Below are 13482 nucleotides of genomic sequence, written 5' to 3' on the forward strand. Positions count from 1 at the left end.
TGCAAAATAAGAATAGCTACAATTTAAAATATTTAAATTTAATATTGGTGTTTACAATCAAATAATTTCAACATTAAATGGTAATAATTTATACAAATCAATCGCACAAACATTTCTTGTTAAAAGACAATCCGAAGTAATTTAAAAGCAATAGTCCAAGTTGGGATATGTAGGGGATATGTAGTCACTAATCAAAACCATCGACTAGACAATTTTATATATGTCTATGTACTGTAGAAAACACAAACCTAAAAATTAATTATTATTTCTGGTCAAGTGAAACATTACATGCAGTCTCATGTTGTATTGGAATTGTGACATCTTCATGCATAGCTTTTTAGTAACGGAGAAGACAACTGCCATACATTACAAGCCAATGTAGCCTTGATTAGTCATTGGGTATGATACAGCGAGTGTAGTACGGAGATTTAGTGCTTGTGAGACACAAAATGACTGGATATATCATGTCAGTATTTAACTGATACCAGTTAAAATTAAAGATTTAGATACAACAAATCACCAGTTCAGAAGTGGCTCCTAGATATGGGAAAGTTAAACTGGTTGAAACAGTTACTTTCATTTGACAAAAGTGCCTTAATTTCAATTACCGCATTTTAGTATTGTCATTGAGACGCTGAGAGTACATCTCTCGTCTTACTTCATGAGGTTTAGCAAATGTAATGTTCGCACAAGTTGAAAATGTGAGGTCAGGGCGTTACAATCATTTACAATACGATCTTCTAAAATAGCAACAACGCAGACTCTGAGCAACATAGTCGGCCTTCCTTTAATAGCGTGCAAGCATGAAAAGATCTAAAATTGCTCAATTATTCTCTTTTATAATAATAGCTACCACAGCAAATCTTCTTCTAAAACATTTAACTGCCAATCAAGGTTGAACAGGTAAACCAATGGCATCATACGGGATTTGAGCATTGTAGACTGACACTCATAATAACGCCTATCAACCACCTCTGGCATTCCAGAATAGTGCATTACACCTGATGATCTCACTCGGCACACTGGACTGCCAGGGTAACACTGGACTGCCAGGGTAACACTGGACTGCCAGGGTAACACTGGACTGCCAGGGTAACACTGGACTGCCAGGGTAACACTGGACTGCCAGGGTAACACTGGACTGCCAGGGTAACACTGGACTGCCAGGGTAACACTGGACTGTCAGGGTACTGTTAAACTATCATTTTAATAATTCACTATGGATAAACACTCCGACATAGTTTAAGCTTTGGGGAACATATTGACATTTAACTACTCGATTAAACTTCGCTGGATCAGTCTGGCAGTAAATTGGCATCAATGAGTTATTTCTGAACGGATTATATAGAAAGCTCTAGACATTCAAATCAGACAAACTAAACTCATATGAGCATGTTGTGTGTAAACACAAACAGTGTCAACCTATTGTTCATAAGCATGTTAGAATGCTATATGTCACCTTTTCTTATAAGCATAGCATTAGTCATTAAAATGGATATATCTCTTAACAACTTGCAAACTTTATAAAAGGAAATTTATCGCGTGTATACTTTAAGTTGTGTATATATAGATTGCATACATATATATATACATATATATATATATATATATATATATACACACATTGCGAGTATACATAAACCTGCGGTATATCAGATACACATAAGGCTCAGCAACCGGAGCAGCACCGCCCCTGAAGGGAGCACAGGTTTTTAATGACAATTGTAGACTCCAGTAGGATGAGTAGTCTTTTACCTGTGGTCGTTGAGGAACGAGGAGTGCCCTGGTGAAGGCCATCCGCCAGGCTGCCTGTTATGCCTGAGAAGGCATCTTGTATCAGCTGTGTCAAGTTGAAGCCACCAGGTGCACCTGGGGCTACCGGTGGTGCAGGGGCACTTGGAGCACCAGACTCAGATCTCTGGGCATCATCTGTTATGTCTTCACCACTGTCCGCTACAATGCGCGATTAAATCGCCTTTTTATGACTGTAAGCCATGGAACTACACAATAGTTTGGGAAAAAACTAAGCCCCCTTTTTTAGAAAACAAAAATTCTCATTTAAAACGTTGCTTACTCATTGTGGATTTAGTCAATAGCCAAAAATTATATACTAAATTTATCCTCATTGTGTCCTGATTCTCATTGTGTCCTGATTTCAAATATGGAAACCAAATCACTGTAAATTAGTTTTTTGAATAATGTAGGTTAAATTTAGAACATTTCCTTTTAATGATTGTAGATAATAATCTGTACTGATATGATCACGCCACATACATATATATTCCCTTATTTCAAGTCGTATACAATATATCTCAGTTTTCCAACAAAGTCTAGTTTATTTCACACACCCCTCTAGGTTCTGATAACGCTGTGCATGAAAATATTACCCGCTGACTACAAATAGAACCACAGCGTTAGGAAAAACTGTCACAGATCGAAGCATAGCACTCACAAAGATATCTAAGCATGAGATAGGAGATGAGGATAGAATAAGCACCAAAGGCAACTTAATTGACTAGAGGACCTTTAAACAAGTATAATCTCATGAGCTTTACATTTTTTCGACTAAAAAAGTTTCGAGATTTTACAACCACAGTAAAGAAAAAGCGGAGATCAAACAGGAAACATCACCTCATCTCATCACTCTGTGTAGCAACCTCACTGAAACGGTAAACTTTCAGTACACGGGGAAGAGAGGGAAAGAGTCACTTACTCTCCATATCTAACTCAATGCTTGTATAGACGCCCTGCTGACCGGCTGTACCCTGCGCTGACCTCGAATCTGTAGCAGTACTGCTGGTTGTACTTGTGTTTGAGTTGCTGGTTGGCCTCCTAGCCGCATTTGGAGCTACATTGACGGTTGCCTAGCAACGAAAAGCAGCACTTACTATTACCAACACTCATCGCCGAAATCTAATGGCTAATGCTTCTGTGTCACGAACTTTGTGACAGTGTAAAAAAGATATCCGGTCAACTAAGCGGCTTTGAGTTTACTTACGATGCATTGAAATTCAGAACAAACCTGCAAGAAATGTTCATAAACATCTCAAAATTCAATTTCGGAACGTATTTTTTGAGTGAACATACCATTCTAATAGTAGTAGCTGGTAAAATAAAATCAGTCTTACTACACGCAGGCAACATTAAACTCACAATGTCAGTGTTTTTCTGGATACAAGCCTTAAACCTCCCAATCTGAGTTTTATATACCGTATATCCCCACATATAAGCCGATTTTAAAACGCAAATATAGACAGGTATATATGCAGAGAGATATGGTAGTTTGGAGTGCATGTTTTTATCCACATAGTTAGTATTCATAAGCAAGATATTTTTGGCTTGTCTTCAACCCTTTGAACCTACCGGCCGGTATTCCAGCATTGCGTAGGGTGTGTCACAAACCCTGACGGCCAGAATACTGGCATTGCGTAGGGTGTGTCACAAACCCTGACGGCCAGAATACTGGCATTGCGTAGGGTTGTCACACCCTGACGGCCAGAATACTGGCATTGCGTAGGGTGTGTCACAAACCCTGACGGCCAGAATACTGGCATTGCGTAGGGTTGTCACACCCTGACGGCCAGAATACTGGCATTGCGTAGGGTGTGTCACAAACCCTGATGACCAGAATACTGGCATTGCGTAGGGTTGTCACAAACCCTGACGGCCAGAATACTGGCATTGCGTAGGGTTGTCACACCCTGACGGCCAGAATACTGGCATTGCGTAGGGTGTGTCACAAACCCTGACGGCCAGAATACTGGCATTGCGTAGGGTTGTCACACCCTGACGGCCAGAATACTGGCATTGCGTAGGGTGTGTCACAAACCCTGATGACCAGAATACTGGCATTGCGTAGGGTTGTCACAAACCCTGGCGGCCAGAATACTGGCATTGCGTAGGGTGTGTCACAAACCCTGACGGCCAGAATACTGGCATTGCGTAGGGTTGTCACACCCTGACGGCCAGAATACTGGCATTGCGTAGGGTGTGTCACAAACCCTGACGGCCAGAATACTGGCATTGCGTAGGGTTGTCACACCCTGACGGCCAGAATACTGGCATTGCGTAGGGTGTGTCACAAACCCTGATGACCAGAATACTGGCATTGCGTAGGGTTGTCACAAACCCTGACGGCCAGAATACTGGCATTGCGTAGGGTTGTCACACCCTGACGGCCAGAATACTGGCATTGCGTAGGGTGTGTCACAAACCCTGACGGCCAGAATACTGGCATTGCGTAGGGTTGTCACACCCTGACGGCCAGAATACTGGCATTGCGTAGGGTGTGTCACAAACCCTGATGACCAGAATACTGGCATTGCGTAGGGTTGTCACAAACCCTGGCGGCCAGAATACTGGCATTGCGTAGGGTGTGTCACAAACCCTGACGGCCAGAATACTGGCATTGCGTAGGGTTGTCACACCCTGACGGCCAGAATACTGGCATTGCGTAGGGTGTGTCACAAACCCTGACGGCCAGAATACTGGCATTGCGTAGGGTTGTCACACCCTGACGGCCAGAATACTGGCATTGCGTAGGGTGTGTCACAAACCCTGATGACCAGAATACTGGCATTGCGTAGGGTTGTCACAAACCCTGGCGGCCAGAATACTGGCGTTGCGTAGGGTGTGTCACAAACTCTGACGGCCAGAATACTGGCATCCACATGGCTCTGTTTACAAATGCTGTTTCTAACAGCATTTGTAAACCAACCAAATTAATTCTTATACAGGACGTTAGAGCAAAAATTTTACTTCCATTTTTAACCATTTTCAAATACTTTTACCCGCTTCCAGCGTTATAATACCAATTTTACTGGGGCGATATCAGGAAAAAAATTTATGCGAGGCTTTTGTTGGTATGTTTTGGAAGGTTGTGATGCAGATGAAGAATTATGATACTATTATTATCCAGATTATTTTAAGTCAAAATACGATGAACATGTGCTCGATGAATATGATAAGATTTTCAAAATCGTACGAATTTTTAAGGTTTTAGCCGGAAGAACTGTGAAACACCTTTTTTTCTTTTTGATGACATTGCTGTGTGTTGAGAGAACTTTTTTACCGGTGTTTTACTAAATATCATTGGACTAGATGAATGCCCAGTGTTGCCCAGGTAATAGAGGTCTTTGCGCAGAAAATATATTTCTATTTAGCATGTAACAACATGTGTCATTTTAACTTTCAAACTTCATATCATGAGGAGTGTTTTGTGCAGTTTAAATAAATTTCGAGAAAAAATAAAACTGTAAAGGTTTTCAAACTTTGCCAACCAACCGTAATGTTCAAATTTCATATCGTAGAGAAAATGTTTTGTGCAGGTCAAATAAATTAAGAAACAAAAGGAAACAACTATAAAAGTGTTTAGGTGTAAATGTGAAATAATTAGCAATAGCTAAACTACGTCTGTTTTGCTACGATTACAATAAAAGATGATTTGGTAAAGATACAATTAATACGATCTGGGAAAAAAATAAAAATCCTGAATATGTGGAATTAATAATTCACGTGAGAACATCACTTGACAAAACAATAACCAAATGTAATGACTATGTCAGAGAAATAAACTGATTCCGATCTACAGCAGTTTCGTGATGGCTGCGATCAACTGTTCGTTTTTGAGCTTTTAAGAGCTTGTAATCACATTTCCACATATTTTGAACCTACAACACAACAGAGTAAGACATGGTGAATCTTTTGATACTAAATAACTGTAATGTGAATTTTGTTGCAAGTCAACCTTTAAACAATTTTAAAAAATAACAAATGCAAAAGGTAATATTAGTTAATAATCAAAAATGCACATTTGACGTGCCGTTTTGCACCGTATGCGTGTGCACACGGTATACGGTATATGATAAGGGTGATAGAATGCTAACGACTGTATAGTTCAGTGGTTATACACATGGTTTGAAACTTGCAGTTGCAATCTCTGAGAGTTCAAATCCAGCACGTAGCGAGCTTTTCATTCCAAGACTTTAATAGCTATAACTGGACAGGCAGACATCCGAACAGACGACAAACTTCGAAATTTATATATATAGATAATGAACACATTTAATAAGTGTTAAAACTTTCTAATGTTGGACAAATTGCCCCCGGATATTGACAAGGGAGGTCAGGGTTCAAAGGGTTGGTTAATAACTAGAAAAATGAAGATTTGATTGTCTATGTCGACAACTGGATTCAGCTAAAATTAATTTAATCGCATTTTAGAAGGATATTAAAATAAGTGCCGTAAGCAGTTAAAATAAGCAGTTTCTATAAATTAGTCTTAACTTTAAAATTCATCTTGAATCGAATTGTTAGTTTGTGGTGACGGAAAACTATAGTTCAATAAAATATATATATGCTATACATCTATATAAGATGCTATATCATAATTTTGAGTATAGATGTAGGAAGAGACATACTTGCCAATTAAGTCAGCAATATGACATCACAATACCAGTGTAGTAGAAGGTATGGCTGGCTGTCTGGCAGCGAAAGACTTTTTGTCATTGTCTCGCCTGACCATTTATTCAAATCTGGGCATACATGGTTTTGTAAACTAATGAACCATTGTTTAGAAACTTTAGATGGTTAACATCTTAACATGTTCGTTAACATGGCTGTTAGATGGTTAACATCTTAACAGCCAGATGGAGCAGAAAGTTACAACTGGGACAGTTGAAAGAACAAGAATCAAACAGAAGTGTAAGCCAGTTTCCTACAACCTCTTCTCAATCAGCCACACTATCAGCCGTCATTATAGCTAATCCCTTCCATGCGCACCCTCTAAAGAACTACCGTGAGAAATGCGATATTAAAATTAGAAACAACCAAAGGAGCGTAAGCAAAATGCATCACATACCCTGAGAGGGATGGTGACTGGTATAGTTTGCTGGATTATGGCTGTGGGAGGAGGTGCAGGAGCTTCAACTGCAGTTAGCTCTCGATGGACTTCAGAGCTGAAGTCACACTGAAGATCGCTGAGGGCGTGGTAGATGTGCGCAAGGCAGTGCGTGACAGCGCTATGTGTGTCGAATAGATGTTGATTATGTCCAGGACATCCCGCCATCGGCTATATAAAAGTGAAACTGATCAATGAGAAGATAGAAAGAGCGATGAGTAGAAATTGATGAGTGGTTACAAGAAATTTTTTGTGTGTGCAAGTCATGTTCCTATGAACTGATTAATAGAGTAGCAGAGGGCAAATGACTTATGCAACCAAAATGATTTCCATGTCAAAAGCCTTGCCTGACAACAACTCATAAAATTGGCTCAAAGAATTATCTAACCAGTGATAAATGATGTATACAGATATAGTTTCCCCTATTTTAAAAACTAAATGTTCAGAATCGATAGAGACATAAATGGTGGTATACATACGTGGTGAAGAAGATCCCTAAACCGGTGGTTGTGAACACGGAGCCTGGAATTGAGAGCATCTACCTCTCCCCATAAAGAGTTGAGCACTTCAACATTAGGGTTACTACAAAAGTTGATCATTATGAACAAAATAGGCCCGGAAGTCACAAAAAGGGTGAGGGTAGAGTGGAACTTGAGGGTGAGACATAACGCGGGAGGGGAGGGGTGACAGTCTTAACAACTAATATACATCACAGGCCTTTTCCTTCAGTGTGCTACATCTCTATCTTCTGTTTTTCTTGTTGTACGTACAAGTAGGTACATTACTAGTCAAGATGGAGGAATAACTAAACTCGGCAAGTAAAAGAAGAATTGGAAGATGAAGCGGCAAGAATGCAAAAATGAGGAATGACAGAGAAGCTACGAACAGACAAAGAAATACTTACACCGGTGGTGTAGTGGGTGTGGTGGGTGTATTGGTGTCAGCAGACACGGCAGCACTCCTGCTGGTGGCGGGTCTTGGAGTTTGATTAACTAAGGGTACCCTTACTGGCGGTGCCGGCGGTCTTACCGGGGCTCCGGGTCGAAGTCCTGCGGTATTCGGCCTTGGTCCGGTCGTTGTTGTGACGGAGACGGAGCCACCTGGCAAGTGGTGCACAGACTGAGACGCATTTCGAGCCTCAAGAGTCTGTGAGTCAGCAGTGAGTCTTGTACCTTGTGAAGGATTCTACAAGGTAGTTGCAGGCAGTAAGAGAGAGAGTCGTTTCGCCGACGTTTATGTCAGTACAATGGTACAGGGCAGTACAAATATGCTGGACCTTTCGTTGAGAAACTAAAATTCTCATTCATAACATTGTTACCCATTGTACATTTAGTCAATAGCCATAAACTATAATATTTATCGATTAAATTAATTCTCATTTTGTCCTGATTCAAATATATACACCCAACAGTTATAAAATTACGTTTTTGAAGGATAATGCAAGCTAAATTCTGAACACATCACTTTTTTAAGGGTTGAAGATAACAATCTGTACTGATACTGATCAGACCCCACCCACATTTTTAGTTGCGTATTTCAAGACATATACATTTAAATGCGTTTAGGACAGTCATAAGTATTTCAGCCTTTGAATGCCTTTCAACTTGCCAACTTCAATAATGGAATCACAGTTACGTTCCTTATGCAATACACCAACCATAATATGCCAGGCGTTATGTCCCTTACACAATAAATCAACAATAATATGCCAGGAGTTATGTCCCTTACGCAATACACCAACCATAATATGCCAGTAGTGATGTATCTTACGCAATATATCAACCATAATATAGCAGGAGTTATGTCCCTTAACTAATACCTCAACTACAAATTTATTCCGACATCCCAAACAAATCTGCAGGATATTTGATCAAAAACTATGAAACAAATTTATTACCAAGGTCAGCTTTGTCTTGAAATATTTTGATTTTGGATAACATGACATATAGTACTATAATAATACATAATATATATAATTATATCGTAATTGCAACAACTCTAAGGTCAGCAAGATTTAAGAATGGTTACATTTTTTATTTGACTTCTTTTAAATATTATATAAACAGCATATGGAAAGCCACTGATTGTTACTTGCACTAATACTCTGAAAACAAAGCAACTTGACAAAGTTTCATTATAAAACCCTATATGAAGTATTGCGGACTCGGTAAGCAAAATGGGTAAACGCCAACATTTCAACAGTTCATCCCACTGAGAGCAAACCATGGGAGGCCAACCTATCATTGGTTTTGGGATAACTTCTAACATGAAGTTTTTTCTGTATAAAGCTGTTAAAGTTTTAGTCACACCTCTTTTAACACCCAAGTTACGTGGCTAATACAGGGTTGGCATAGTATTTCCCATGGCGGTTATTACCGCCGGTTTATACCAGTTTTTACCGCCCCGGGAAAAACTCATTTTTGTTCAAAAGTGGGAAAAAGCGGGGAAAAACTAAAAAACCTCTTTTTTGACAAGTTGACTAATGCTTAAGCAAAGAATAACAATACACTTATACCATTAGCTGTCATAGAGCTTCTTTATGACTCTTTAGCAGTACAGAGGCTAAAAAAGTGCATAACCTTTATAATTGGTTTATTTACTAAATACCGAATGAAAAGACCAGATCACAAGATAATATTTGTTTATTTACATATATTAAATAGTAATATTGAATGAAAAGCAAAATTGATATGTGTGAAACATGACAGTAAGCGTAATACAACAATTAGAAAATAATTAAAAAACGAAAACACATGAAGATAATGCCAAGTAGTCGAGACCGGTGAACTGAGCAAAGTAGAGTATTAGAGGTTAGAGTATTGAGAATTGATCGCCTAAGAAAAGTTAATCCTCGTATTCGGCCGAATCGTACCCTAAAGAAATTGTTTTTAGGTTTTGGTATCAAGCTACCAGTTTGGACGTTTTTTCCACTCTAAGCCTGTTGCGCAGCTTGGTCTGCACTGAGGAAAAAGTGTTAAACAATACACGCCAAAACAGTTCTATTATTGGACTGTAAAAGGCTCATCGTTATTTAACATTGGCCCGTATCTTGGGTGTTGATTTTTTCTAATTTTTCCCACTTTTAAACACTATTTTATTTCCATTGCTATTGATTGATATAAATATGAAGTCACACAACTAATTGTTTAGTCCAATTTTCCATTTTTATCAAATTTCATTTTTTAGCAAAATATTTGAATAAAAAGTTCTGGCGTTATAATATTTCCCAGGTGTTCCCGATTTTTACCAGTTTTTACCAGTTTTTCCCGCTGCCCTGGGAAAAAGGTTTTTCCCGGGAAAAATGCCAACCCTGGGCTAATATGAATTACTAACCCCTATCCTGTCGAGGAGTGAGTGAGCATCTCGTAGCCACTGCCTGATGAGGACAACCCTCCTCCCAGACTCTGTGTGTTGTGGTGGACCGACCATACTTCTTCTCAGATCCATGTGGTGTACCATGGCATCACCTACGGTAAACCCCAACACACACCCAATAAAGCCAGCTTAAAGGTTGTCTTGCAACAAAATTCACATTACGGTTAGTTGGTATCAAAAGGTCCACCACGTCTTAAAGTACGGCCACACGTGCCGATTTTTTCATTGGTTCTGACCGAAATCACGAAATGAATGAAAAAACACAGAACTTTTCGGCCGAAACTCACAGAATTGTCAGAGCTGTGCATGCACACCAAAATCGTCGACAAAACGCTTTCAATTGGCTAAACAAATTATTAGCGAGCACGATTCTAGCAGCTTTCGCAATTGGGATAGTCAGAGATACGTATTACGACACACAAAGGTACCAGTGCAATTCAACGTAATACATACGATGCAACTGCTTAGATTGCGCTACCTTTTGCATGTACAGATTCAGAGGTCGCAAACTTACAACGTTGATCTGTTCCATAGACGCAGCGTAACTTGAATTTCTGTGTGCAGAACATCTTGAATAAAATACTCCACACTCTTATTAATATCTAGTTTCACCTCCATGATGATGGCCCTCCTTTTCTTTAATGCATTACCATTAAAAGAACCAGCCTTGCATTTTCAAGTCATATTGAAGGTCAAAAACTGTTAAACAGAACTCAAACAGGTGAAAGAGCGAGAAATGGCACGCACAACGCACACCGACATTGAGTAAAGCACTGATGCCGTCTTCCTTTACCAAAACATCGCAAAAGATATTCATCCCCTGCGTGCTGGGTACTAGTTCACGACTACTGGCATTGCTTATGTCATAAGTGACGCTAAGACGGAACTACATCAAATATTATTTTAGATATTTTCATGGAGCGAATTCGTGACCTTGAAACTGTGTGAGTCGAGGTCATAGTAACCTGAGGATTCACTGTAGCCGTTGGAAGGAAATCGATTGAGCACAAATGTTGAATGCTGTCTCATAAATAAGGAGAACAAGACTTTGTTCTCTATGACATACGTACTAACATTCGACATAAGAAAATATCAAACAAATTATTAGATCTCTGACAGGCAGCAAGCAAAGCCCTCAAGTTATCTGTGGCCCATTGAGCCCTTGACCTATGCAGTATGTACGTAACATTCTGAGTGCCAATGCTCACCATAATCGAATTCCGTATGAACTTCAAGAGGGCTGTGGGTGACCATTGCAAATCTACCGCCACCCACATCTATACGCAAATGGTATAATAATGCAGTAACTTCTAAAATAGAGCCGAGTGATATTGGCTCTGACCAAGCGGCACATTTTTAAGCACGGGCGGTATTAAAGCTCATAGTAAGGCATCTTATGATCTGAGGTAGTTTCAGAGTCCCTACGTATACCCTAGAGAGTTACGTGAGATGAAGTATAAATAATGCCTATCGTTGAATGGGCTACATGATTAACTTTTCTCGATAAACTTCAATCCAACTAGTATTGGTCTAATATCAACAGACGTACCGTACTTTTCGGACTATAAACCGCACCCCTATATAAGCCGCAGCTGCTTTATTTTCCAAAAACGATAATAAAACAATACATAAGCCGCACCTTTGTATAGGCCGCAGAACTCAGGACGGTGTTTTTTAACTCGGTAGCAACTTTGCTGTTTAAAACGGAACAGTGCCTAACGGCACTGTGTCGTATTAACCGACGCTTTTTAACCTAATGCCTAACGGAACAGTACCGTACGCCGTAGTACCAGGCATTGTTTCGTATTTTCTTTCACCGATAGAGGCGCACTAACCGGAGATTCTGGTTAATGCGCCCTAGCGATGAAAGAAAAAGCCACAGAATAGCCGCACCCTTATCTAAGCCGCATGGCTCAAATCGTCAGAAAAAGTAGTGGTTAATAGTCCGAAAAGTACGGTACTTGAAAAATGCTGAACTCGAAAACTATCGACGATCTCAACCAGTCATTCGATGGCGTAAGCATACTGATAGGTCCTTACCAGGGGGCAGACCCGCCATCACATTGCTCATCATTTCACCAATCATATTTGAGGGTATCGAAGACATGGAAACGGTAGGTCCTGATGTAGCTCCCGTTGGAGCAGCTGTTGAAGAGGTAGCATTACTGGATGCCCCGTTGGCAGCTGCGGCAGCAGGGGGTGGCTTGCTGTTAACCACATGAATCACCTTATCTGCCACATCTACAGAGAGCCAGTATGAGCAAGTATGAGTGTGTATTCTTGTGCAAAATAATATCTTGAGTAGAGGCCATTCCTAATTAAGAGTGCTACTAGAAGTATATCAGGCCTACAAATAGAGCTTCACGATAGGGGAATTTAATTGTTGGCGATTCTTAAGGTAGACAACTTGACAATTGCCAGAATTTACAAAAATATAACCTATCGTATAGACGATACAATCGTGTAATGGCAAATTTCACACCTGATGATTCTCAGAGTGAGAAATTTTATAGAGAAAAACGATTTACTTAAAAAATAAATGTTTTTAATTATCACAAACACACAAAAAATTCCTTTTTTAAATTGAAATATGCAAAAATGTTAAGAAAAGTTTACTGCAAGTTTTTTACATAATATCACGAATCATATATTTGTAATATCGAAACATCTGGTGATTTTTAAAAATTGTGAAGCTCTAACTACAAATTTACTCACAATTATAGCTGTGACAAGACAACCTACCACACCTTAACATCAAATATTCCCTGAATCATTATAAAAATATATTCAGCGAGAACAACACAATCATGCATATTCATTTCTCAACACTGAATTGAAAAAACAAGAACATTTCATGAGAAAAGCCCACAGCTCTGGGGTAACGATAACACTTTTTGATGAACTGTAGGCTTGGGAGCTACAGATAGATTCCTAATATCAGTATTGACCATTCGATGCGCAAACATAATACAATTAGCTTATGTCGGTCATCCTGTTTTCTACAGTCACACGATACAACGCTGGCTGTATGCTGCTCTTCATCATTACAACGAAATACCAAGATATTGTTTGTTTTATTACATTGAAAAAAACAAAACTAAAACAGTAAGAAATAGAATAAGTAGGTGCAATGAGGACCCACATGCGCAGTAGCATAGCTCGTCATGGCACTAGTTCCTTGTTAGTATTTAGTTAATTGATTTAGCAGA

General features: G+C 39.5%; 1 protein-coding gene across 1 annotated transcript in view; it reads right to left on the bottom strand.

Annotated features, from left to right (window-relative positions):
* LOC137401428 (large proline-rich protein BAG6-like) overlaps positions 1-13482 on the bottom strand; it is a 58040-nt gene that overhangs the window by 36860 nt on the left and 7698 nt on the right. The window contains exons 4-10 of the mRNA XM_068087765.1: positions 12314-12514; positions 10232-10365; positions 7803-8083; positions 7378-7480; positions 6860-7069; positions 2714-2864; positions 1756-1953 (exon numbers count right to left, since the gene is read on the bottom strand). Coding sequence (XP_067943866.1) covers positions 1756-1953; positions 2714-2864; positions 6860-7069; positions 7378-7480; positions 7803-8083; positions 10232-10365; positions 12314-12514 — 1278 coding nt within the window. The remainder of the gene's footprint in view (positions 1-1755; positions 1954-2713; positions 2865-6859; positions 7070-7377; positions 7481-7802; positions 8084-10231; positions 10366-12313; positions 12515-13482) is intronic.

This window comes from Watersipora subatra, chromosome 8 (genome assembly GCF_963576615.1).
Source record: "Watersipora subatra chromosome 8, tzWatSuba1.1, whole genome shotgun sequence".
NCBI lineage: Eukaryota > Metazoa > Bryozoa > Gymnolaemata > Cheilostomatida > Watersiporidae > Watersipora > Watersipora subatra.